The sequence below is a fragment of the Diceros bicornis genome, chromosome 21 (genome assembly GCF_020826845.1).
Source record: "Diceros bicornis minor isolate mBicDic1 chromosome 21, mDicBic1.mat.cur, whole genome shotgun sequence".
NCBI lineage: Eukaryota > Metazoa > Chordata > Mammalia > Perissodactyla > Rhinocerotidae > Diceros > Diceros bicornis.
This window is the reverse complement of record NC_080760.1, coordinates 54102043-54128749: the sequence shown is the minus strand read 5'-3', so window position 1 is coordinate 54128749 and position 26707 is coordinate 54102043. Positions and strand designations below refer to the sequence as shown.

The window sequence follows — 26707 nt, the reverse complement described above, 5'->3', positions numbered from 1 at the left end:
CACCACATTAACAAAATAAGGGATAAAAATCACATGATTGTCTTAATAGATGCAGAGAAAGCATTTGACAAGATCCAACATCCATTAATGATAAAAACTCTCCATAAAATGGGTATAGAAGGAAAGTACCTCAACATAATAAAGGCCACATATGACAAACCCACAGCCAACATCATACTCAACAGTGGAAAACTGAAAGCTATTCATCTAAGAAGAGGAACAAGACAAGGATGCCCACTATCACTACTCTTATTCAACATAGTATTGGAAGTCCTGGCCAGAGCAATTAGGCAATAAAAATGAATAAAAGTTATCCAAGTTGGAAAGGAAAAGTAAAATTGTCACTATTTGTGGATGACATGATTCTATATATAGAAAACCCTAAAGAATCCACCAAAAAGCTATTAGAAATAACTAACGAATACAGTAAAGTTTCAGGGTACAAAATCAACATACAAAAATCAGTTGCATTTCTATACACTGGCAATCAACCAGCAGAAAGAGAAATCAAAAATACAATCCCATTTACAACTGCAACAAAAAGAATAAAATACCAAGGAATAAATTTAACCAAGGAAGTGAAAGACCTATAGACTGAAAACTATATGACACTGTTGAAAGAAATTGAAGACATAAAGAAATGGAAAGATATTCCATGCTCGTGGATTGGAAGAATTGACATAGTTAAAATATCCATATTACCTAAAGCAATCTACAGATTCAATGCAATCCCAATAAGAATCCCAACAACATTTTTCATGGAAATAGAACAAAGAATCCTAAAATGTATATGGAACAACAAAAGACCCCAAATAGCCAAAGTAATCCTGAGAAAAAAAAGAATAAAGCTGAAAGTATCACACTCTCTGATTTCAAAATATAGTACAAAGCCATAGTAATCAAAACAGCGTGGTACTGGCAGAAAAACAGACACACAGGTTAATGGAACAGAATTGAGATCCCAGAGATAAACCCACACATCTATCGACCACTAATTTTTGACAAAGGAGCCAAGAACATACGATGGAGAAAGGAAAGTCCCTTCAATAAACGATGCTGGGAAAACCAGCAGCCACATGCAAAAGAATGAAAGTAGACCTTTATCTTACACCATATGCAAAAAATTAACTCAAGATGGATTAAAGACTTGAATGTAAGACCTAAAACTCCCAGAAGAAAACATAGGCAGTGTGCTTTTTGACATCAGTCTTAGCAGCATCTTTTTGAATATCATGTGTCCTCAGGCAAGGGAAACAAAAGACAAAATAAACAAATAGGACTACAGCAGACTAAAGAGCTTCTGCACAGCAAAGGAAACCATCAAAAACAAAACAAAAGGACTACTTACCAATTAGGAGAAGATATTTGCAAATCATAAATCTGATAAGGGGTTAATATCCAAAATATATAAAGAACTCATACAACTCAACAACAACAAAAAACAACCCAGTCAAAAAATAGGCAGAGGATATGAACAGACGTTTTCCCAAAGAAGGTATACAGGTGGCAAACAGGCACATGAAAAGATGTTCAGCATCACTAATCATCAGGGAAATGCACATCAAAACTACAGTGAGTTATCACCTCACACCTGTCATAATGGCTATTATTAAAAAGACAAGAAATCAGAAGTGTTGGAGAGGATGTGGAGAAAAAGGAACCCTCCTACACTGCTGGTGGGCGTGTAAATTGGTGCAGTCACTATGGAAAACAGCATAGAGATTCCTCAAAAAATTAAAAATAGAACTACCATATGATCCAGCTATTCCATTTCTGGGTATTTATCCAAAGAACACAAAAACACTAATTTGAAAAGATATATGCACCTCTATGTTCATAGCAGCATTATCCACAACAACCGAGATGTGGAAGCAACCTAAGTGCCCATCAACAGATGATTGCATAAAGGAGATGTGGTATATACATACAATGGAATACTACTCAGCCATAAAAAAGATGAAATCTTGCCATTTGCATCAACATGAATAGACCTTGAGGGTAATGTGCTAAGCAAAGTAAGCCAGACAGAGAAAGACAATTACCATGGGACTTCATTCATATGTGGAAGATAAACAAACACATAGATACAGAAAACAGATTGGTGGTTACCAGAGGGTAGAGGGGGCATGTGTGTATGGTGAAGGATGGCAACTAGACTTTTGGTGGTAAACATGATGCAGTCTATAGAGAAGTCGGAATATAACAATGTACACCTGAAATTTATATAATGTTATAAACCAACATGACCTCAATATTCATATTCAAAAGAATTCTAAATATTTGGAAATTAGACAGCACACATCTAAATACCCAGGGTCAAAGAAGACATCACAAGGGAAATTAGAAAATATTTTGAACTGAATGAAAGTGAAAACACAACATGAAAATTTGTGGGGTTCAACAAAAAGGAATGCATAAGAGGAAATTTATATTTTTTAATGCCTACATTAGAAAAGAAGAAAGCTGTAAAGTTTATTATATAAACTTACATTTTAAGAAGTTTTCCAAAAAGAGCAAATTAAACCCAAAGTAAGGAGAAGGAAAGAAATAATAAAGACTAGACTAGAAATCAAAGAAATTTTTTAAAGGGACAAGCAGTAGAGAGTGAATAAAACCAAAGGTAAGTTATTCAAAAAGATTGATAAAATGATAAGCTCTTTGATAGACTGAAGAAAGAAACTAAAAAACACAAAATAGTAATATCAGAAAAGAAGAAGAAATATCACTATACATCCTTTAGACGTGAAATGGCAATAATGAAATATGATTCCAGTAAATTAGGCGATTTAGCTTGAACAGACAAATTCCCTGAAAAACACCAATTGTCAAACCAACACAAAAAGAAACAGAAAATCTGAGTAGTCCTGTATCGAAGAAATTGGAATCGTAATTATAAACCTTCCCACAAAGAAAACTCCAGGCTTGGATACTTCACTGGTTGATTCTATCACATAGCTAAGGAAGAAATAATACCAAGTCTACACAAATTCTTTCAGAAAATAGAGGAAGGAACACTTCCCAAATCATTTATGAGGCCAGCACAACTCTGACACCAAAGCCAAAGATATTACAAGAAAACTACAGACCAGTATCCTTCATGAAGATAGACTCAAAAATCTTTAACAAAATATCAGCAAACTGAATCCAGCAATACATAAAAAGGATAATACAACAAGATCAAGGGGGTTTTATCCCAGAGACATGAGGTCAATTTAACATTTGAAAATCAATAAATGTAATTCAACACATTAAGAGAATAAAGTATTAAAATTATGATCATCTCAATGAAGAGAAAGCATTTGACAAAATGCGGCATCAATTCGTGATTCTGATGTGTGTTTTCCAACACCACCGATCAGTTCTCCAGTTCTCAGCAGATACTGAGTGGGTGTCCTGCAGCTTAACTCAATTCTGATACTATCTACCTGGAGATAGTGTCAGACCCCACAGGGTGAGGGTTCAGTCCCACAAGACTGCACCCCCAATTCAGATGCCAATTGCAAGTTCAGATTGTCACTCGTGCTTCTGACCCACAAGCTATACATGGGAGGTTCCCATGACCCCCACCTTGGGTTCAATTAATTTGCCAGAGGGGCTCACAGAACTCAGGAAAACAGTTTACTGACTAGTGTGGAGGATCAGAATTGGCCACCCCAAAATGTGTTTCTTTGGCATGAGGATTATTTTGGGCTTATGAGGAGTATTACTTTTAAAAATTGCAGACATGCAAGAAGCTCTGAAAAGTAAAATTTATCCTTTGTAAGAGATATTTACATTTGTAGGGGAAATCTCCATCTGTAAAGGTATCTCCCTCTCCGTACCAGGAAGAAGGGGGTATGACCTTACCTCTAGAAACTCTTATCAGTCCAGAAGTCAAGGACTGAAATCTGCGTAATAACCTTACTCTTGTTTACTGTGCTTTTCTGGTAATCTCCCACAACTGACCCCCCCACCCCTAAGACCCTCCTTTGTCTTTAGCTGAAGATGGTATTTAAGATGAGAGCCTCCACCATTTTGTTGAGTTACCCAGTTTTTCCTGGGTCTCTCCCATGTATGCATGTTATAAAGCTTTGTTTGATTTTCTCCTGTTATTCTGTCTCATGTCAATTTAATTCGTACCCCAGCCAGAAGGACCCAGAGGGTAGAGGATTTGCCTTCCTCCCCTACACTAGATTACCAGTTTATTTGATAATGATATAACTCAGGAACAGCCAGATGGAAAAGATGCATAGGCCAAGGTGTGAGCAAGGGGCGCAGAGCTTCCTTGCCCTCTCCAGACGCACCACTCTCCCTCACATGATCACCCACCCAGAAGCTCTCCAAACCCCATCCTTTTGGTTTTTATGGAGGCTTCATTACCTAGGCATGATTGATGAAATCGTTGACCGTTGGTGATTGAGCTCAATTTCCAACCCCTCTCCCCTCACTGGAGGTTAGGGGGAGGGGACTGAAAGTCCCAACCCTGTAATCACACGTTTGGTTCTCCTGGCAACCAGCCCCCATCCAGCTTTTAAGGGCTTTTCAAAAGTCACCTCATTACCATAAACTAAGGTGTGGTTGAAAGGAGCTTGGTGTGAATAACAAAAGACATCTTTATTGCTCTAATCACTTAGGAAATTCCAAGGGTTTTAGGAGCTCTGTGCCAGGAACAGGGATGATGACCAAATATATATTCCTTATTATAAATCACACATCACAATGATAAAGGCTGTCAACAAAATAGGAGTAACAGGAAACTGATATCTATGAAAAATCTACAACTTACATACCTAATGATGAACAACTGAACACATTCCCATTAAGATCAGAAATAGGCCAAAATGTCCACTCTCTCCACTTTTGGTCAAGATTACACTGAGGTCCTTACCAGGTAAGAATAATAATAAGTTTAGATAAAGGGGAAAAAAGACATACAGATTGCAATGGAAAAAGTAAAACTGTCTTTCTTTGCAGACATGATTGCATACATAGAAAATCTAACAGAAACTTTAAAAAATACTAGAACTATTAATTACTAATAACTGAATTTAGTGTAGGGAAGGAAGACGTAGCCTCTACCCACTCTGGGTCCTTCTGGCTGGGACGAATTAAACTGACATGAGACAGAATAACAGGAGAAAATCTAACAAAGCTTTATGACATGTATACGTGGGAGAGACCCAGGAAAAAGTGGATAACTCAACAAAATGGCAGAGGCTCTCATCTTAAATACCATCTTCAGCTAAAGACAAAGGAGGATGTTGGGGGTGGGAGAAGTCAGTTATGGGAGATTACCAGAAAAGCACAGTAAACAAGAGTTAGGTTACTATTCAGATTTAAGTCCTTGCCTTCCACGTTGATAAGAGTTTCTAAAGATAAGGTCATCCCCCCTTCTTCCTGATACAGAGAAGGAGATACCTTTACAAATGGAGATTTCCTTCACAAATGTAAATGTTGCTTACAAAGGGTACCTTCTACTTTTACTTAGTTTTCAGAGCTTTGATAAGAATGGGCTTAGCTTACCCTCCCAGTCTATTGATACCCAAAGTTATCTATGGTGATGGCCTGTCCTGGGGACAGGCCTTCTATCTTAAATTTCTTTTAGGCAGTTAGCGGGGAGGTCAAAGTTTCTTTCAGAGTCTTTTGTTCTTGAAAATAATCAAGGTAAAGAGACATATTTTGAGGTGGCCAATTCTGATCCCCCACATTAGCAAGATCAATATACAAAAGTCAATTGAATTTCTATATACTAACAAGAAACAATTGAAAAGTTTTTTTAAAACAATGATACAGCAGTATTAAAAACATAAGAGTTAAAGACAAATTTAACAAAATATATGCCAAATCTTTGCAAATCATTGCAAAAAAAATTAAAGAAAACTTAAACAAATAGAGACATGTAATGTTCACAGATAAGAAGATTCAATAATGTTAAGGGGGCCGGCCCCGTGGCTTAGCGGTTAAGCACGCGCGCTCTGCTGCTGGCAGCCCGGGTTCAGACCCCGGGCGCGCACCGAGCGCACCAACGCTACCGCTTCTCTGGCCATGCTGAGGCCGCGTCCCACATACAGCAACTAGAAGGATGTGCAACTATGACATACAACTATCTGCTGGGGCTTTGGGGGGAAAAATAAATAAATAAAATTCTAAAAAAAAAAAAAAATAATAATGTTAAGGTGTCAATTCACCCAAAATTGATTTATAGATTCATACAATGTCAATCAAAATCCCAGCATGCTTTATTATGGAATTGAATATAATCTATAAGTTAAAATTTCATACGGAAATTTCAAAGGACCTAGAATAGCCAAAACAATCTTGAAGAAGAACAAAGTTGCAAGAATTACACTACCGGGTTTCAAGATTTATTATACAGTTATAGTCAAAAAGACAGTAAGGAAGTGACACAGATTAAACAAATAAATCAATGGGAAAAGAATAGAAACTCACATATAAAACCACAATTATGGTCAGTTTATTTATTTATTTATTTATTTATTTTACAAAAGTGTCAAAGCAATTCAATGGGGAAAGGACAGTCTTTTGAACAGACCGTTCTGGAATAATTGCATACCTATAAGGGAAACAAATGAATGTTAATGCTGTCGACACAAATAACTGATAGTCAATCTATAGATCAAAAATGAGGTGAGTTTAATATATGAGCCAATTCTCAGGACTGTAGCCGGGGGGGAGCAAACTCCACCAGGGAAGGAAGCAGTCCGGAGAAGCGAGCTGTACAGCATGGTTTTAGACCATTCTGGAACAAGCAACGTATATCAAATATGACAGGAATACCTTTTTTTCTTTTTACCACAATCACAAGATGTTTTGCTACATACAGCAGATCAATCTGAGCCAGGTTTCTGGGAAGGAATGTTTATCTTGAAAGAAATGCTGAGATGGGAGGCAGGTGTTCATCCCTATATTTATAGGCAGCATTCTTTGGTTTGGGTTACTGTAAATGTTTAAAGAAGATGTACAATGCACGCTTGACAGGCCACGTCAGGCCATTGCAGAAAAACAAGGTCAGGCCGAATCAGTTTTAAACCAAAATGGCTTCCTCATATACCTCAATAATATTAACTTTCCTTATTGCTTTTCATTTATTCCATCAATGCCTACCTCAAACCAGTCACAAAAATTAATTTGAGATGAACCAAGATCTAAACATAGAAGCTAAAACTACAAAGCTTCTAGAAGAAAACACAGGAGAAAATCTTGCCAACCTTGAGGAAGGTAAATATTTCCTAGAACCCAGAAAGCACTCATCATAAAAAGAAAAGAATGCATAAATTGGATTTCATCAAAATTAAACTGTCTGCTCATCAAACAATACCCTTATGAAAGTGAAAAGGCAAGCCACAGACACAGAGAAAATATTCGCCAGACGCACATCTGACAAGGGATTATATCCAGAATAAATGACAAGCTCTTACAAGTTAGTAAGAAGAAGACAAAGAGCTCAACTAAAAAAGTGAGCAAAAGATTTAAATACACACTTCGCAAAGGAAGGCATATGAGTGGCCGACAAGCCGATAAAACAATGATCAACATCTTGAATCCTCAGGGAAATGTTAGTTGAAAACACCACAATGAGCTGCCACTACGCGCCCATGGAGAAAGCTGGAGTGAGGAAGAATGACACCACCAGACACTGACGAGCACGTGGAGCCACGGGAAGCTCGCTGCCTGCTGGTGGGATGGTGAAATGGGGCGGCCGCCTCGGAAAACTGCCATTGTCTTACAAAGTCAAACACGTGACTCACCAGTTTAAAGTGGACCCTCTGTCTTTTCCTTCTTGGTTTATAAAGTGCTCTTCATGAGTGGTACTAACCCTTGGCAATAGGTCCCAGCAAAACAAAACTTTACTGCGTCTTTCAACTTAACTGATGGTGGTTTTGCTGAACACACTACTTGAAATTTTTATCTTCACATTTATCAATCTTTCTTTTTTTTAAGATTTTTGGGTTTGGGATTGTATTTGGGAGGGGTATCTCCACCTCAAGGAATCTTGGGATCAAAAATCTTGGAATTGCTGAATCGTGGAATCTGGGAACACTGGAAAGAGAGAGCCTTGCAGTCATCATCATAAAATCGTGTGACATTAGGACTTTATATTTCGAAGGGACATGTCATTCATTTATTTGATGTCTCATTTATTCATTCATTCATTCAAAAAAATGTTAACGGAGCATTGACGTCGTGTGGGCGCTGTTCTAGGTGCCAGGGAGACAGCCATGAACAGGTGAGGCAAACCTGGCCCTCCAGGTACGCCACCTGGTGGGGCCGCCTTCAGCTGACACTCACCAAGCATCTGTGATGTCCAAGCCCCTGCCCAGTGCTAAGGACACGGTCAGGCTCCCCGTTCCCAGCCTCCCCTTGAACATATCCAGAGAGAGCATCTCGAGGAATGAGTTCCTCATCCATGAGGGCTACCAAACAAATCAGGGAGCTGGCCCTGGAGCCTCAGAAGAGGGAAGGGGGCAAGAGGAGGATGGAGTCAGGGCTCCGAGTGGCTGGAGGGTGCCAGGGCTGGTGGAGGCCTAGGCCCCGGCTCCCAGCGTGGAGGGAGAGACCACTCCAGCCCTACCCACCACCATCCGCTCACAGATGGCTGTCAAGTCAGTCCCGTTCCTGAACATGGACGTGTGGTCCAAGGACCTGCTGTGTGCGCTCACCAAGCCCAACTGGACACAGCAGGAGCAGCCCCCGGAGAAGGTGGGCCACACCCCGCCTCCCCCCCAAGCAGCCCCTGCTGCCCCCTGAGCAGGCCCAGGGCTCTGATGGCAGGATGCACACCTAAAGGAGACCCAGAGCCCTAGGAAGGAACTGGTGGACCTGAAGGAAACAGAGGGGCAGTGCCTGGGCACGGGGACTTGAAGCCGCACCCTTGAAGCTCCACCACGAGGCTGGGTCTCACACGGTCCCAGAGCAGGGTGGTGAGGGCAGCGACAGGAGCCCAGGGAGGCCGAGGGAGCCTGGTCAGGGGAGGCAGCAGGCCATCAGGGGACAGGGATGGACAGAAGTGGGCCAGGCCCAGGACAGGAAGTTGAACCCACCCCCAGGCCTTCCTGTTCTCCTACTACGGACGGATCCTTCAAGCTGAGGAGAACAGCACCACCGTCAGGAAACACCTGCTGACCCTCCTGGAAACATCTCATCAGTGGCCCAAGCAGAGGGAGGTGAGGACACAGCCGCACCCCATTCCACGGCTGCCTGACCCTAGTTGTACGAGCCTGGTCAGACTGAGCCTTCCTCCTTGTAATGCCCTGACCCTGACCCTGACCCTGGCCACACTCGGAGCCCTGAGCCTGGTCACATGCTGAGCCCTGACCCTGGTCACACGCTGAGCCCTGACCCAGGTCACACGCTGAGCCCTGACCCTGGTCACACGCTGAGCCCTGACCCTGGTCGCACGCTGAGCCCTAAGCCCGGTCCCACTCTGAGCCCTGATCCTGGTCACACACTGAGCCCTGACCCTGGTCACACTGGGATCCCTGAGCCTGGTCACACACTGAGCCCTGACCTTGGTTACACGCTGAGCCCTGACCCTAGTCACACGCTGAGCCCTGACCCATCACAGCTTGTCCTCTTCCTTTGTCATACACATCTTTCCTGGACCCTCATTCTTCCCTCTAGCACAGGTCCACTCAGAGCTGGTAGGGGGGTGGGCAACAGGCCTCCAGAGAGTCACTTCTTCCTCTTGCCTCCCCCACCCACCCACCAGACCCCGTAAGAGATGCCTCACGGGGTTGGGCTCCGAGTTGCGTGTCCTAAAGAGGGTGGGGTGGGAGGCTGATGCCTGTGACCTCAGACGAGTCCCCTCCCTTTCTGGGACTCAGTGTCCAATCCCCCAGGTGAGGCACCAGGCCTGGGCCTGTGACCCCACATGGGTGACCCTGCCCCCCACAGGGCATGGCTCTCACTGTGGGGCTGGCCGCAGTCTGCCACCTGGACCACGTCTGGGCCGTCCTGGAGCAGTTTGGCCGGAGCAAGCCCATCAAGTGGAGCCTCCACTCCTTATCCCCAAAGGTGCTGGCTTGGGGGTCATTGGGGGCCTCAGGAAGGGGCTGGAACATCGGGACCCCTGCCCTCCAAGAAGGTCTGAGGTTGGGTGGGACTCGTGGGGCGAGTTGGAGGCATGCACTTTGGACCAGGCATCCTGGTCTGCGGTCCCATCTCTATGCCCGCCTGCGGTGTGACCCCTGAGCCCCAGTGTCCCCCTCTTGAATAATAATTCCTCCCTCCCTCCTGTCGGGATTGACAAGAGCCGTGGCTGTGGTGGCTGCTGTCTGTTTATTAACGGCTCTTTGACCGTGTGCTTCATCTGAAACGTGAGACAAGGGCCAGAGGTCAACCTTGTGCCCCTGCTGGTGGGCGACACACGCACCTCGTCCTCACCACACCCAGATCACTCCCGCGGCAGAGACTGCCTGGGACTGCAGGAGCTCAGTTAGGACAGACAGGGGAGGGAGCGGTCATGGGTAACCACGGACAGCCCAGGGAGGGCCAGCCACCTCCTCAGGGTCCCTCGGCCGGCAGGTGGCAGAGCAGGGACTGGGACCCACCTCTCAATCTCAAAGGGGCCTTGTCACTGATGGGCGTGAGCCACAATGGTGCTCAGGTGACATCCAGGGGTGTCCCAGATGTCCCCTCATTCTCTGGGTCTCATCTGGAGCCAAAGCGCCAAATGCCATCACTGCCTCTCTAGGTCGAGGCACGACCCTCCTCACCCAGGCCCCCAGGAGCCCGAGGTGGGTGAGGGGAGCCATGGCCCCTGGGCCCCTGGGGAGGGGCTACCACAGGCAGGGAGGGTGAGGGGCCAGTTCTGGCAGAGCCAAGCACTCCTCCGTACACCCCCAGGTGACTCCACAAGGCCTGTCCCAATCCCGCAGAGAAAGTTCCATTTCCCCTATTTTCCGACTGAGGTAAACTGAGCCCCGCCACCCCTCAGAACACCCTGCCTCCAGGACCCCACTAGGGCCTGGGGTACCTCCTGTCACCGTGCCCCCAGAAGAGGAGTCGGCAGGGCCCTGACGTTTCTTATCTGCCCCACCCCACCCCACCCCACCCCACCGTGGTCAGAATTCAGAGGACTTTCAGTGGAAGTGGGCCAGCAGCACCATCCTCCTTGCCTACGGCCAGATGGCGGCCAAGGCCAAGGCGCACATCCTCCCGTGGGTGGACAACATCCTGTCACGCATGGTCTACTACTTCCAGCACAGCCCCTTGGTACGCACGAACGGTGCCCGGGCCGCCCTTCTGGAGCCCAGCCTGTCACAGCCCAGGGGCCCGCCAGAACCTGCTTCTGAGAGTTCCAGGACCTTCCAGGCCTCGGAGCCCTCCTCCCCACCTCCCCCTCCACCCTGGAATCCTAAGGGGCGGGGCCTGGCCTCCTTCCTGCCCCACCTAAGGCCGCGAGGGCTTTCGTGCTGACCCCATCCCCCACACCTCTCCCCCTAAATAAACCCTGGGTGTTCGCCTTGGGGTGTTGGAAGTCCGGGTGACTTCCCGTCACGCCTCATGACGACAGTCCCCTGACGCTGTGCTCTGCACCAGGGGCCTTCCCCCGGGCGGCTGTGAGGGTCCAGGCAGGCCCCTGAGGCCCCCGCACTCAAGACCCTCAGGCTCAAGGTTCCCACCCCTCGAGAGAAGCCAGACGCTGGGCTTCTTACCTGCACCCTCTTGACATTTAAGTGTCATCAACTTACATTTTTAAACAAACCGCATGGGCTCCCCACACCTGAAAAGCCCCGTGGGTGTGGGCCCCGGCTGGAAGCTCTTTCAGCGGTGGCCCTGCCGCCACGTGTGACCATGGCTCTCACTCCCTCTGCCCCTCTGGTGCTCTCACTCCCTGCCCTCACCCACCTTGTTCCATGGCCCAACCCCGTGCCAGGACGAGACCCTGAAGCAGAGCTTCCTCACTGCCGTACTCATGTTGGTGGAGGCCATCAGCCGTGACGAGGGCGCCCACAGCTACACGTTCTCCCAGATCTCCGAGCTCCTTGAGAGTCTGATGGTGAGCACAAGGTCCTGGGGCAGAGGAAGGGGCTTCATGGGGATGGAGGGGGTGCCCCTCCCCTGCACCAGCAGCACTCATGAGAGGCACCTCCTGGAAAAGGGGTGGGGAAGTTGGATTTCTAGAGCGTGTCCAAGCCCCTCACAGGCTTTTGCACCTGGAAGCACATCTGTGTCCCCCACTTCTCTTGGTTCTCACAGTGACCCTGAGCTGGCCAGGTATGTCCACCTCACAGCTGGTGTGGCCGAGGCCCAGAAATCCCAGCAGCATCCATTCTGCTCATACCAACCTAGCTCAGAGCACCAGTTACCCACATTCTGGCCTCACAGATCCCCGGGTAGTGGAGGAAACACACAAGTGATGCACGATTATAACAGTAATAACAACAATAACAATGATAATGCTAATTCCTGTTTCCTGAGCCCCTGCTGTGCCTCAGACATCGTGTTTTGCACACCTTGCTTTATACGTCACACACGTGCAACAATGCCATGTTATTTATGAATCAATGAAGCTCAGAGCATCTTGGAGACTTGCCAAGGTCATGTAGCTAGTATGTGGTAACCAGTATTCAGACATGATCTTCTGATTCTAAAGTCTATGCTCCAGTTTTCCGAGTGGGGACCAGGTCACAGAGGGCCCCCTGCGTGGGTGAGGAGCTGGAGCGTAACCCTGTGGGTCCCGGGGTGCTGAGCACTGAGGTCTTTAGGCAGGATGTGACTTGGTGTCAGAAGTGGGATGGGCCCAGGCACGGATGATGAAGTCTTCACCTGGGGATTTGCAGGTTTTGCTGGAGAAGGAGCCCCGGGACACGCTGTGCACGCCAAACCGCCAGCAGACCATCCACATCATCTCCAGCCTCTGGTAGGCTCCCCGTCCCCACACAGGGCCTTCCTCTGCATCAGACAGCAGCCTCTCAGCTCAGGCTTGGTGCCAGCAGGACAGCGAGGCAGGAGAGGTCAGAAATCAAGGCCCCACTGAGCTGGGCTGGGGGCAGGGGTGGGCAGCTCACAGAAACCAGAGTCTTTGGTTGGGGGGCCCAACCAGCCCCCAAAGTGAGTTCACGCCGCACTCAAGGTCAGAGCAGCCATTCATGGCAGGACCTCAGCCACAGGCAGAGTGTAGAGCAGGCTTCGGCACTCAGGAGAGGAAGTGCGAAGGGGCCATGAGTCTAGACTCCAGCCTACATCCCAGGGAAGGGAGGGAGGCTAGAGTGCAGAACGTTCAGGGATCCCAGGGCCACAGGCACAGGTCTGGATGTAGCCGTCCACCTGCAGGTGGGGCAAGGGGGTACCTGGCCTCCCTACCCTGGCCAGGACAGGGTGAGGCTGGCTAGGAAGTGGAGGCCCAGAGAGTTCAGAGCTGCCTGTTCTCAGGCTGCAGAGGCCAGCGCAGGCAGCAGCCGTGCACCCTGCAGGCCCTGCACTGCCGCGGGCAGGGTGGCAGGCGGAGGTGGGCAGGCCTTCCCCAGAGCAGGTAGACGAGGTTTAATTCCCACCTCCACCCAGGCACTCTGCCTCTCCACACCCTGTCCTCCTACTTCATTCATTGTGCAAATAACCTCTGAGCACCTAAGATGTTCCACGCACTGTTCTGGGTTCTGGGGACCCAGCTGTGAGCCAGCAGAGAATGTCCCTGCTCCCTGAGAGCTGACACCGGGGAGGGGGACAGAATGAGCAAACCACACGTATCAGGGACTGATGAGGGTGATGAAGGAAAATGAGGCAGAGGGTAGAGAGAAGGGAGGCCATGTTAAGTCCTCGTGGGGTTGAGGAGTAAACGAGCCTCAGGTTGAGTCAAGGAGAATCAACTGAGTACTGACCGATGGAGTGCCTATGGGTGCTTGGCACTCTTAGGCTTCTGTGAGAAGGAAATGTTTGAACAAAGACCGGAAAGGGTGAGAGAGTGAGCCCTGGGGGTACGCCCCCAAGGGAACGGCAAGTGCAAAGGCCCTGAGGCTGGAGAACACCTGGGTACTGGAGGACCAGCAAGGGGGCCAGAGTGGCTGGAGTGGAGTGAGCAAGGGGTGAGTACAGATGAGGTCCCAGGGGTCATGGGAAGATCATGAGGGCCACTGCAGGGGCGTTGGCTCTTGGCTGAGTGAGGTGGGCCTTTGAGGGGATTACATTTGAGAGGATGTCTGGCCTCTGTGTAGAGAGAGGATGGTGCTTGCTAGCAGGGGGGAAAATGCAGGACCAGTGAGAAGCCCCTAGAACAATCCAGGAGAAAGGTAATGAGTGACGAGGGTAGTGAGTGCTGAAATTCTGGATGAATGGTGACAGGAGAGCTGTCGAGACCTGCTGGACTGGATGCAGCACTGAGAGAAGGGAAAGCATCAAGGACGTGCAGACGTCTTCACCCCGAGCTACCAGAAGGATGGCGTCACCAGCTACTGCAGTGGGGCAGGCTGTGGGCAGGTGGCCCCTGGGGCAGATCCATGTGGGGACAGGCCAAGATTGAGACGCCCCTCAGACATCACCTAGAGACACAGTCGGCAGTCGGGGACGTGAATCTGGAGTTCAGGGAGAGGCCCAGACTGCAGACACAGGCTTGGGGTTGTCAGCATATCCAGGTGGCTTTTAAAGGCCGGGGGTGGGAAGAAGTGGACCAAGGCCCGGGCTGGGCGCCTGGTGCTGAGGGCCCGGGGAAGGGAGAGGGGCCAGTGGAGGGGGCCAGAGCGGGGTGGAGGGTGGGGGTGGGCCAGGGAGCAGGGGAAGGAGCGTTCCGAGGAGGGGTGATCAGTTCTTCAAAGCCACCCAAAACCAGGCCTCGGACCTGCCCATCGGAGGCCACCCATGACTGTGACCAGCCAGGAGCAGGGGCTAGTGTTCAGGGTGAAAGTCTGATTGGGCACCCTTGAGAGGGGCGGAGAGGGCAAGGAGCTCACATGCAGACCACCCTTCCAGGACAAGGGCACCAGGGGGAGGAGAGAAGTGGGGTGGAGCCTGGAGGGGAGCAGGGTCAGGACAGGGTCTATTGAGCAGGAGAAAATGCCAGCTGTGGGGATCCCTGTAGCCACACCCAGGTAAGCACTTGGCAGCCTCAGCCCGTAAGAGGCACTCAATAAACAGTAACGGTTATTATTAATTCAGGCCTTGGAGAATGAAAGTTTGGCATCACTTGCCAAAACAGAGTCATTCAAGGTCTAATGGGGGTAACCAGGGCTGGGGGAGACCACTCTGCCCAGTAAAGGGGAGTCCAGGGTGCAGGGCTTCAGGAGTCTCTGCTCCCAGCCAGGCCTGGTGAGCCCCTTACAAACCCCCTTGGAATTCGCCTGCCCAGGAGGCCCAAGTCCCTGGTCAATGCAGAAAGGCGTGAGAGGCCCTGCTCAGGGATCACAGACCCCTGTCTGTTCTGGAAGGTGGTCCCCTCCCAGTCGCCAGCCCCCACGCCCCACCCTCACCGCCCTCTGTCCTTCAAACAGTAAGCTGAGGCCGCCCCCGGACCCGGAGAGGAAATCGCGGCTTCTGTCCACCTGCCTCCGTAGCGTGTTGGCCCTGCCGCCGCTGGACGTCCTGGAGAAAGACATCCACCTCTCTCTGGAGATGCCCGACGTACAGGTGCAAACCTGGCGCCCACGTCCCTCCACCAAGAGGGGCCCCTCCGGAAGGGTACCCAGCTCTGCTTGCTGCTCAGGGCTTGAGAGGGGGCGGGCTGGACGGGCAGGGCCCCTGAACCCCCACAGGCTAGGGCTGGGGGACCCTGGGCATGTTTCTTAACTGCTCAGAGCCTCTGTTTGCCCACCTGTAAAATGGGGGTGACCATCATAAAGCTGATGGTACTCAACACTCGGGGTGAAAGGAGATACCAGGTGCCCTGTGTTGGATGCAGAGGGCTCTCTGTGAACAGGAGCGTAAGCGGCTCCCTCCTCTGCCTCCCCGCCCCGCCCGGGGAGCCTGGAGGAGGGAGCTCGGGGATGCTCTCCACCCCTGGCCAGCCCCCAGCCCTCTGGGTTCTGTTAATAGAAGCCGCCCCTGCAGGGAGACATCATGACTGGCCCACGTGGGGAGTGTGACCCAGTGCCAGGCGCTGGACTGGGGACTCCTGTTTGTTCCCATCAGTGTCCCCTTCCACCCTGGCAAGTGGGGCTGGCTTCACGCCCAGTTCTCAGGTGACGAAGGTGGGCTCAGAGAGCTGAAGGGAGTTCCCCAGGGTGCCCAGGGAGTTTATGGCCAATGCCCCAGTGCTCTGCTCCTGAGGGCACTGAGAAGAGGGTGACTGGGTCGTTCCTGTGGCCCCCTCCCTCCCTGAGTGTGCCTGGCAAGCATGCAGTAAAGACTGGGGCGTGAGACTCAGTGGGTGAGACTCAGGAATCTGGACCAGCTGTATAGTTTGCTGGGACCAGTGCAAACGAGAGGCTCTTGTTTAAAACTTATTAAGAATTTCAAGATGGTGACAGCAGAGCATTAAACCGAGCTCTCCCAGAGCCCTTCTGAGCGCCAGGGCTGGTGCGGGTGGCACGCCTGTGAAGCCAGCCCTGCTGGGAATGAACTTGCCTCAGCCCCTGAGAAACCTGGGCCGTTGGGCAGGCCCCAGACTGCCCCCTGCCCAGTCTCCCCAGCTGCCAAATACGGATGGATGGTGGGGGTCCCTTCCTGAGCCTGGTGTGGGCTCGCTGGTGTGCAGCCTGGCCTGGGGAGTCTGCAGGAGGTGGCACGACCAGCACCGAGAGGCCAGTGCGCTCAGGCCCCGCCGCAGCCTCAGCCCTCCGTCCCACCGGGGCTCCTCATCCTTGCACAGACCCTCTACAAGCAGACCTTGAAGGCACTGGACCAGATGCTGCAGAGCTTCATCACGCAGAACCCCGTGGCCGACGAGCTGTACTTCCTGCTGTCGGTGAGGACCAGTGGGGGCAGTGCTGGGGAGGGCACAGGAGGGGCAGGGGAGGGACGAAGGAGGATGTCGCAGAGGAGGTAGGGCCCGAACTGGGGGTGGGAGTGGTCCAAGAACATGAAGGCTTAAGGACTGTCCATCTTTGGCGATCACATTGGTTTGGGACAACTCGGGGGGCGGGGGGCAGCAGGTGCAGCCTGGTGGTAAGTGGGCCTTGAATGCCACACTATAGGGAGCTAGTGAGGAAGCGGGCCATGGCCCTGTCCGGGACCTGCCCTCCCTACCCCCAGAGAACTTCCCCTGCAGCAGTGTCCCCAGCCATAAAGGGGTCTCACGAGCCCACCACCCCACTCACCCACTGCCCTTTGGGGGTCCCGCCTTGACAAGACGAAGACTAGTCAACAGGCAGGGACAGTCCAGGGGCAGGGGACAGCCGAGAGCAGGGAGGCTGGCTCTGCTTGGAGGGTCGGAGGTCAGGGCCAGTGGGACTCAGCTGAATGAGGACTAAGGAGGTGGTGGGAAGAGAAGGGAGGGGCCAGGCGGGGGCAGAGGGGAGCAGCGTGACATGACGGAGCACAGTGTGCCAGAAGGGAGGAGGCTCTGATGGCTGGAGCGGGGGAGGGCGCCCAGGTGAGTGTGCAGGTGGGGTAGGGTGAGGGCAGGTCAGCAGGGGCCAGGCCACATCAGGCTTAGGGGCCTCGTGGAGCGAGGGGAGCCGCTGGGGGGGGCTCCCGACCCGGGGGTGCTGAGCTGGAAGTCAGGGTGTGAGAGCGTGGCTGGGAGGAAATGCCTTCCGCATTTTCGCTGCACAGTAGCATGTCCCTCCCCTGGGGATGTGGGCGACAAACCACGGCAGTGCCAGGAGTAGCTGTGTCTGCCACCAGTGGAAGTCACCACTGTGTCATAGCACATCAGCGGGTCACAGGATCTCCAAACACCGCTTTTCAGAATCACTGGCTAATCCTATACCACCTTAACAAAGAGGCTCAAATTTGGCTTCACACTGTTTGACGTAACTGTTTCAGTATGCCTTCGTACCCCTTTGTAACTCTGTGCATTTACGCTGTGCACTGAAAAGCACTGTTCTGGAAGAGGTGCATGGTGTGAAACAGGTTAGAAACCAGGAGCCGCAAAGGGCTTCGAGCAGGAGGGGCGTGTGGGCTACAAAGGCAGGAAATGACTCCTCCTCTGTGGCTGGCTGCCCGGGGCAGGGGGACCGGCAAGGCTGTGCGCAAGGACAGGGAAGGCTGGACGGAGGCGTCCTGGAAGCCGAGGGGGCAGAGCCTGGGACAAGAGGGCGGGGCCTCGTTGCGGGGACGGAGCCAGAGCCTCACTTACAGGGCAGAGGCTTGCTGAGGGGGCGGAGCCTGAGCCTGGTGGGCGGGGCCTGAGCAGAAGGTGTGGCCTGGGCTGGGGTGGGCGGAGCCTGGGCGGAGCTGGGGTCCGGGGTTGCAGCAGCTCTCCCTGTCCCCGTCCCCCGTCCTCCCCGTCCCCCGCAGCACCTGTACGTCTGGCTGGCGTCGGAGAAGACGCACGAGCGGCAGCGGGCTGCGTACATTTTCGTGGCCCTCCTCAAATTCCTGAGCCGCAACCCCGACCTGTGGCGTTCAAGGCCCCCTGGGTCCCTGCCACCAGGACCGAGTGGATCCCTGAGTGCCCTGCCGCCCGGCCAGGTAATCCCCCTTTTTACACGCAAGGAAGCAAGCCAGGGTGGAGGTTGGGGACCCCTGCTCAAGGCCCCCGAGCTGGGCTCTGAACCCAGGTGCCCTGCCTGACCCCTGACCCAGGAAGCTGGGCTGTCATCCACGCCCGTTGATCCTTGGGCAGGTCCTTCTGAGCCTTGAGCCTGTTTCTCAGCCATGAAATGGGAGGAAATGAGTCCTCCTCAGAGTGATAGAGTGGGAATCAGATGGGCGGGGGCGGTGAAAGGGCTGTAAAGTGTGCAGCCCTGCCCCAGACTAGGGCTAGCAGTTACTGCGTGGGGCAGCCAGCTTCCCACCTCCCAGCCCCTCTGCCCGTCACCAGGCCCATCGTTTCATGGTTCGCAGCTGGCAATCTGTCACTGTGGCCCTGGAGTTGAAGGAACTTGAGCACATGTTCAGGCAGGGACTGGTTCTGTGCTTCAGCCAAAATCAGCACTAATTCCTCATGGAGACTTATGGGGAGACCAGGAGATTAGTTCGTCCCCGCCTGATGCCCGGCGGTGTGCCTTTCTCGTGAAGGCGGAGAGCCAGGAGTGGTGTTGGGCAGCAGGGAGTGTTCCGCGCAGGGAAAGCTCACTGCACAGACTCCTCCAGCATTCCTGGGGTGAGGAGGACCCCTCTAGAGGGGCTCAGAGTGCCTTCAATGTACTCAAAATCAATTTCCACACCACAGGACGGGGCCTAGGGTGAGGCAAGTCAGACACTCGCCTCAGGGGTAACATGGATGGGGGCAGCAAAACACGCCACAATCATAAGTATTTTAATGTGATGTTTTAAACAATCAGCTCAGCACACTACGGCCTGTGCGCTGGCTGCCTGTGGTTGTAATCAAGTTTTATTGGAACCAAGGCCAGTATTAGGGTGAGGAGAGAAAGGCAAAGTCATGGAAATGCAAGGTCGGATCCTGTCTTTATTTACAAGTTTGAAACTTTGTTCATCGTGGATTTTTGCATTCATTTTCATTTTTCTAAATATTACATTAAACTATTATTTCTCTTGATTTCTGAGCTTTTTGGCCACCTCTTCAATTTTGCGCAAACCAAAGTCCTGGCACGCAATTTGAGGGGTCCATTCTGACACTGACCGTGCTGGGCTAAGTGCACAGCAGGGTGGGGACCCCCGTGGTAGGTTCTGTTGTCAGTGGGTCCCCTGCACTCTCACCACAGCCAAAAGAGGACTTCAAACGGATGGGGCAGCTGGTGGGCATGCTGGGGATTCTGTGCCAGGACCCAGACAGGGCCACGCAGAGTTCCAGCCTGGAAGGGCTGGGCCACCTCTACTGGCTCCTGATGCGCCAGAGAGGTGAGCCCCCTGGGCCACCATGGTGGACCCACTCCCACCCCAACCATGGCCTCAGCCTAACCTGTGCCAGCACTCCTGAATCCACCTCCCCCAAATCTGCCCCCAAACCCACCTCTCACCTCAACCATAGCCCTGTAATGGCCTCACCTGACCCGCACACCCAAACTGGGGCACAGGTCTGATTCTGATTGCAATGAGCCCACCCTAACTCCTGCCTGCCTAGACCCCAAGTCCACCTTTTCCCTGCCCTCACCCCTGCCCAATCCCACCCCCCCCCGACAAGCAGAAGAGACTTCGCAGGTGGAAATGCAGGCCCCTGAGCAGCCTGCCCAGCCCAGTGCAGATGGAGCCCCCGTCTGCAGCAGTGGGGACCAGAAGGCCGCTCCTCCCAGCCCCCGGCGGATGGTGACCCCGAAGGACCACATCTCCGAGCTCGACAGCTCCCAAGTCATCAAGGTCAAAGGCTTAGAGTCGTGGGCAGGGCCGGGTGGGCGGGCGTGGCCATGCTCTGCTCCCACCCGCACTGCCACCGCCCCTTCTGACAGGGCTCCGGCTGTTGGTGCGGGCTGGCTGGACTCAGGGGGTCAGTGCCTGGGCCAGGGTGTGAATATTAAAACCGAGGCCAGGATCTTGCCTGCATCTTTGGTGGTTAACTGCGAGCAATTGGAGAAGCCCCCCGCCCCTGGTCTGGGACAGGGGAGCTGAGGGAGGGGAAATTGGAGGGAGGGGGCTGGGGACAGATTCTGGGACCAGCAGCCCAGGCTTGAGTCCCGGCTCTGTCTCTCATGGCTGTGCAACCTTGGACAAGCCCCTTCTCCTCTCTGAGCCTCAGTCTTCCTCTGTAAAATGGGCAGAGTGGTGCTGATGAAGTCCTGGCTGCTGTGAGCCCCCAATAAATGGGGGCTCAGGGCCGTTCCAATAGCAGGTGTTCTCTGAGGCACCATGCGAGCTCCTTCCCTTTGAGTCTGGTTTTTGCAGGATGACCACTCTGCAGAAATATTCCCGCCTTCCTCATTTTCCCAGGGGCCTCTTTTAATCCTCTGAAAGCCAAACCCTCCTCCTTTGAAGGCATATCATGTCTCCCCTCTTGCACTGTCATCTGGTCTACCTTGGCCAGATCCTCCCTGGTCAATGGCTTGGGGAATCTGGTAGTTCCCCAAGGTCCCTCTCGTCACCCCAGTGAAATCTCGTATCTTTGTGACAGTCCCTATCTGATGTTAATTGTGTGGTCCCCTGAAGATGAGCAAGGCTGAGGCGCAGGGTGTGGACTGGACGCTGGTGTTGGCTGCACAGGCCATGTTCCATGGAGCCTCATGTTCTGAGTGGCCAGTTCATGATGTCTCCAACATAGTGGCTTCGGCGTGGTGTCTTGCCCACTCTTGGTATTGAGCCCGTGGCTAATGAAGACCCCTGCTCTTGCTGTGCTTGTCAGTCTCTCGTTAGACCTTTGGCACTCCAGGCCAGAAGCGGGATCTTGCCAGGGCCCAGCACAGGGCCTGACGGCAGAGCCTGCCTTTAGTAAGCACCATTGAGTTGAAACAAATTGAACCAAATGATGACGTGGCAGCACATGGCTCGTAAGTGCCCTGCTGGGTTTTGAACCCGGTCCTGGCTGACTCCAGATCTGTGCTCTCTGCAGCTGCAGCGAGCTGTCCATGCTGAGGTTGATCAGAAGTTTAGTACAGAAAATCTAACACCCTAGGGCCAACACATCAATTGTCTGGTCCCAGATGGGAAAACTTGGCTTGGCTTCAGTTTATGCCAAAGAACTTGGGCTAGGGGCAGAGGCAAGGCAGGAAGGGAGGGCTCCGCTGGCCATCAGCTCAGTGGGGGCCAGTGGTGAAGGGGCCCCAGAGCACTCAAGCCCTCAGGTGGACTAGTAGCATAGTGTCTAGGACCTGGGAAGGGCAGTCTGCCCTAACCTGCGCTGACCCTGCACACAGGGAGTGGGCATTCGGCTCCAGCTCTCTGTGGACAAGAGACAGTGACAGACAGGAGCATAGAGAGAGGAGAGGATAGAATGGTCTGCTAATCAAGGGATGGTAGATCTGGGAAGGTTTGAGATGGAGAACAGACCTGGGTTCTGGTCCCAAGTCTGTCCTTGATTCCCCATGTGGTCTTGGATACACTACACCTTCATCACCACCACCATCACCACCATCACCACCACCACCATCACTACCACCATCTCCACCACCACCACCACCACCACCACCACCACCACCACCACCACCACAATCACAATCATCACCACCATCATCATCACCATCATCACTATCACCATCATCGCCACCACCATCATCATCACCACTACCACTACAATCATCATCATCACCACCGCCATCACCACCATCACCGCCACCACCATCACCATCACCATCACCACCATCACCATCACCGTCATCATCACCATCACCACCATCACCATCACCACCATTACCATCACCATCAGCATCATCACCATCACCACCACCACCATCTCTACCATCTCTGCCACCTCCTTTTCACATTTATTCATGCCCTGGGTTAAAGTAAGACATCTCGTAAGTATTTACCAATCCTGAGATTGTAGTATTCTGGGATTCTGAGAATCTAACCACCATTCCAAGTTGAATTTCTTCACGAATATTCTAAATACTAGAACTTGAACCAAAATTTAACATTTAGAAAACAATTTTAAATTTAATCTTCTAGCAAATGTTCTAGCCAGATTAACAATAGCCAAATATTCTTCTTAAAAAGTTGTGATAAACTACAAATAGTTCATTAAAATTATTTTAACATTCTAACAAACAACTAATAACCTACCATTCTCACAAACATTTTACCAGAATTTTAGAATAATAGGATTCTAATAAATATTCTAACATCTGTTATTCAACACTTATTTTTATATGTAATATACAAACATCCTAATAGACTTTCAGACATTTCAACAAATACCCTAACGTGCAAAGAAACGTTTTACCATCCTCAACCTCCTTGCAAACATTACAATATTCTCTCAGGCTTCCCAACTTTCAGTCCATCATCAGCATTCTATCTTCCTCTGATTATCAGATGTTCCGCGTCAGGGCCTTCCGATAGAACTTTCTGGAAGGATGGAAGTGTCTATGTCTGCACTATTCAAGGTAGCCACTGGCCATGTGTGGCTATTGAGCGCTTGAAATGTGACTAGTGCAACTGAGGAACTGAATTTAATTTTTACTTAAATAAATTAAAGTTTCAGTAGTTACATGTGGCTGGTGGCTACCATATTGAGCAACGATGCTTTAAGTCTTTCTGGAAGGTTCTGCCTGGGCAGCCCCAAGCTGGCCCAGCACTCCCTCTCAGAGACATGGTCTGAGGCTGTGGAACAGGGATCCCACCCACCACCTTGCATTTCCGCTAGAGCCTCTTCATTACCCCAACGCTCATGGTCTGGTGTCGGAGGTGACACCCACCTCCCTGGACCATTAGAGCTGCTCCTGGGAGAATGTGGTCTGAGAGCAGAGTCAGGCTCCCAGGGAGGCCCTGCCATGGGACAGGAGCCCTGGGTTCCAGACCTAGCCTGGCCCCGCCCAGCCCCACCCTACAGCATGGTGAGGGCCTGGGGGTTGGTCCAGGTAACCTTGAAGATCCGTGGAAGCTCTGAAGTTCAGTTGATCTTGATTAAAATGCTGGGGGCTGGCCTGGGGAGCACCCAGCTGGGCTGACGCTAGCAGACGAGAAAGCCTGTGAGGTGAGGACGGGCAGAGGAGGGGAAGAGAGGAGGCTGGCCAGGCCACCTGGGTCCTGGGACACACCCTGAGTGTGGAAGGGAGCCGTGATTCTGCCCTACAATGGGCATTGTGCCCTCCCTTCCTGCCCCCTGGGCTGTGGTTGACTCAGAGATCTGTGCAGGCGATCAAACTGCAAAATGGGGTACATGTGTTGGGGGAGCCAGAGGAGTGGGGCTCAGGAGTCTGGAAGTGCTCAGAGCCTGGGGGAGCTGGAGCAAAGGAGAGAGGGTAAGAGCAGAGGCAGGAGGTGGGCGCCTGGGCACAGGTGACCTGTGGTGACAGCTGCCCTCCACTCCCCCTGCTACAGAAGATCATGAAGTATCTCACGGTGGCAGAGCTGACTGACCTCATCTGGACGGCCATCGATGGCCTGGGCTCCACCAACCCCTCCTGCGTGCAGGCGGCCGCTGACATGCTGCTGGTCGCCATCCAGGAGCATGGGGCCAAGCTGGAGACCGTAAGGGCACTGGGGACCCCACTGAGGGCTGGCCAGGAAGGGGCAGGGGGCGGAGGGACATCCCAGCAGTCAGCACCCAGGGACTAGGGCCTTCCGGCCAAGGTAGTGTCCCTGAGCTTGGGCCTGATGGGAGAGACAGATCCCACCCTGCTAAGTCCCGCTGAATGAATGAATGAATGAATGAATGAGAGGATGGCCCAAGCAGGTGTCCTGGGGCGCTGGGTGGTGTTTGCAGGGTCAAGGGGCAGGCGTGCATTGATTGAGCAGCTGCTGCATGCCCTCATGTGGGAATGGAGGAGGGGAAGACATGGCCTGGCCCTCCGGGAGCTCTCAGTCTGACGGAGGGGACAGGCAAGGCACAGAGAAGGATGGACAGCATAGTGAACGGAAAGGCAAAGGGGTGCACCCCGGTTGTGGGGGGCCCCCGAGAGAGGAGAACGAGTGCCAGGTCCTGCAGGCCGGGAAGCCTTGGGTGGGCAATGCTGGAGCTGGGGTTCATGGATGACAGTGGAGGGAGGAGGGTTTCCGGGCACACGGAAAGTGGGGTGTTAGGAGATGGCGAGGCGGGTGTGTCTGAACCTTCCAATGACTGGGCACCGTTTGGACAGAGTTGGAAGACCCAAATGCCAACCCAAATGCAAATGCAAAAACCCAAAACCCAATGCAAAAAGTAGTGGTACCTGTCTCTCTCAGACTGGGACTCCCTTTCTAACCAGGCATCCAGGACAGGGAAGTGCCTCCCCCCTCAGACTTCCCTGGGCAGGGCTGTGCCTCCCTCCTCGGGAGAGGACCATATCTGAAGGGGCTCCAAGCTCACCGGGGCAGGACCCTGCTCCCCCTTTAGGCTCACCAGGGCAGGGCCTGGCCTCCCCCGTCAGACTAGCCCTCTCCCCCATACTCTGTCTCCCTGCACAGGTTGCCAGCCTGAGCCGGGCCATCCACCTGCAGCTCTACTCTATCCGCATTTCCCAAGCCAAGGAAAATGCCCTGCGCGCCATCACCCTGCTGGCCCAGAACCACACTCCCGAGCTGGTGGCTGCTTTCCTGGACTTCTCCATCCCCCTGGACAGGTGCCCAGCCCACCTTCCCTCACTGCCCCACTGCCCACCCTCCCCCCTCCCCCAGGCAGGGGGCCCTCCTGCCTGCCCCCTCACAGCCCACAGGGAGACCCCCCCACGGGGCTGGGGGCAGGGAGAAAGCCCACATACTTGTTCATTTATGGTGCACCTCCTGGGGTCGGCTCTGGGGAGGCACGCTCACTGTTCATTCTATCGTGTTCCACATAAAACACCCCTGCCTCAGGCTCAATCACCCATCACCTGATGGGGGGTGGGGGCAGGACCCCAGCCAACACCAAAGGCTTGCCATCCTTCCTGCTCCTCAACTCCCCTTTCTGTCCCCCCAGCGGCCACCACAGCCATCTCTGGGGGGGCTGGCTTTCTCCCACAGGCCCCAGACCCCTGAACATTTAGGTGGTCCTTTTCCTCCCTAAAATCCCAGCTCTGAGTCCCAGGTCTTCAGTCTGCGTCACCTGCTATCCATCCACCTCGTGCCTGCCCTGGGTCACCCCTGGGACCTTGAGGATGTAGATGCTGGTCACAAGCACCCTGTGGCTCACTCACCCTGTCTCGATCTTGGGGATTCACTATCTTCCCCTCACCCTGACTTCTCAGTGCCTGGATGTCCTCTCTCCCAGCTATCCCGTCCTCCGTCCTCCCTCAGCCCTCCTCTCCCAGTGTCGTCCCCTCTGCTCGGTCATCTCCAGTTCCATGCGTCTCTCCCCCACCTCCCACCGTTACAGCTCGCTCTCTCTGATGCCCCAAGGAGCCTCTGCTCTCCAGGACCTCCAGGTTCACTGCCCTGCCCACCTTCTCACTGTCCCTCACCTCTCCTCATCTCCCTTCTTACCAAGGTAGATTCCATCTCCCAGTGTTACAGTCACTCCCTAAACACACCTCAAGTCCCTTGTCCCCTCTGTCACACTTAGCTGGCAAAACCCAACTGTGGTTAAACCTGGCTCCACCCACTTCACGTCTGCACCTGTGCAGCCAAATGCAGGAAAAAGCGCACCACCATGCGCCTCCAGGGGGCCCTCAGCTGCACTTCCCCACGCCCTCCCCTCCGCCCCCAGCACCTCCACCCACCCCTCACGCTCAGCTGCCCACCTAGCTTCCATTCCGCTGAAAAGTCAGAAGCCACCAGGAGGGGTTCCCACAAGCTGCCAGCACCCAAGGCCTGTTTCCAGAAAGATTTCTGATTTCCATTTGGAAGGGCCTTTTTTGTTGTTGTTAGTAATTTCTAGTTTTATTGCATTGTGATCAGAGAATGTTGTCTGTAACATTTGTGCTTTATGGGATTTACTGCTCTTTCCAACAATTTTTGTGAATGTTCTACGGACACTTGAGAAGAAGGTGTATTTTCTGTCATCAGTGGTAGGGCTTGATACATATGCACAAGATTTACCTGACTGATCGTGCTGTTGAGGTCTGCACATCCTTACTTAATCTGTGTCCATTTCATCTGTCTTGTGCTGAGACGGGTGTGTTCAAGTCTCCTCCTATTAATGGGTTTCTGTCTATGTATCCTTCCATCTCCTCTACTTTTCACTTCAGAAAGGTGGTTGCCATGTTATCTGGTGCATTCATATTCA

At 52.2% G+C, this 26707-nt stretch overlaps 1 protein-coding gene across 1 annotated transcript in view; it reads left to right on the top strand.

Moving 5' to 3' along the window:
• LOC131419649 (maestro heat-like repeat family member 5) overlaps positions 1 to 26707 on the top strand; it is a 68653-nt gene that overhangs the window by 16768 nt on the left and 25178 nt on the right. The window contains 13 exon segments of the mRNA XM_058565017.1: positions 8593 to 8700; positions 9048 to 9164; positions 9895 to 10014; positions 11068 to 11214; positions 11879 to 12001; positions 12786 to 12865; positions 15426 to 15561; positions 16742 to 16837; positions 18334 to 18507; positions 19704 to 19839; positions 20123 to 20295; positions 23908 to 24057; positions 24973 to 25127. Of these exon segments, the coding sequence (XP_058421000.1) occupies positions 8593 to 8700; positions 9048 to 9164; positions 9895 to 10014; positions 11068 to 11214; positions 11879 to 12001; positions 12786 to 12865; positions 15426 to 15561; positions 16742 to 16837; positions 18334 to 18507; positions 19704 to 19839; positions 20123 to 20295; positions 23908 to 24057; positions 24973 to 25127 (1715 nt within the window).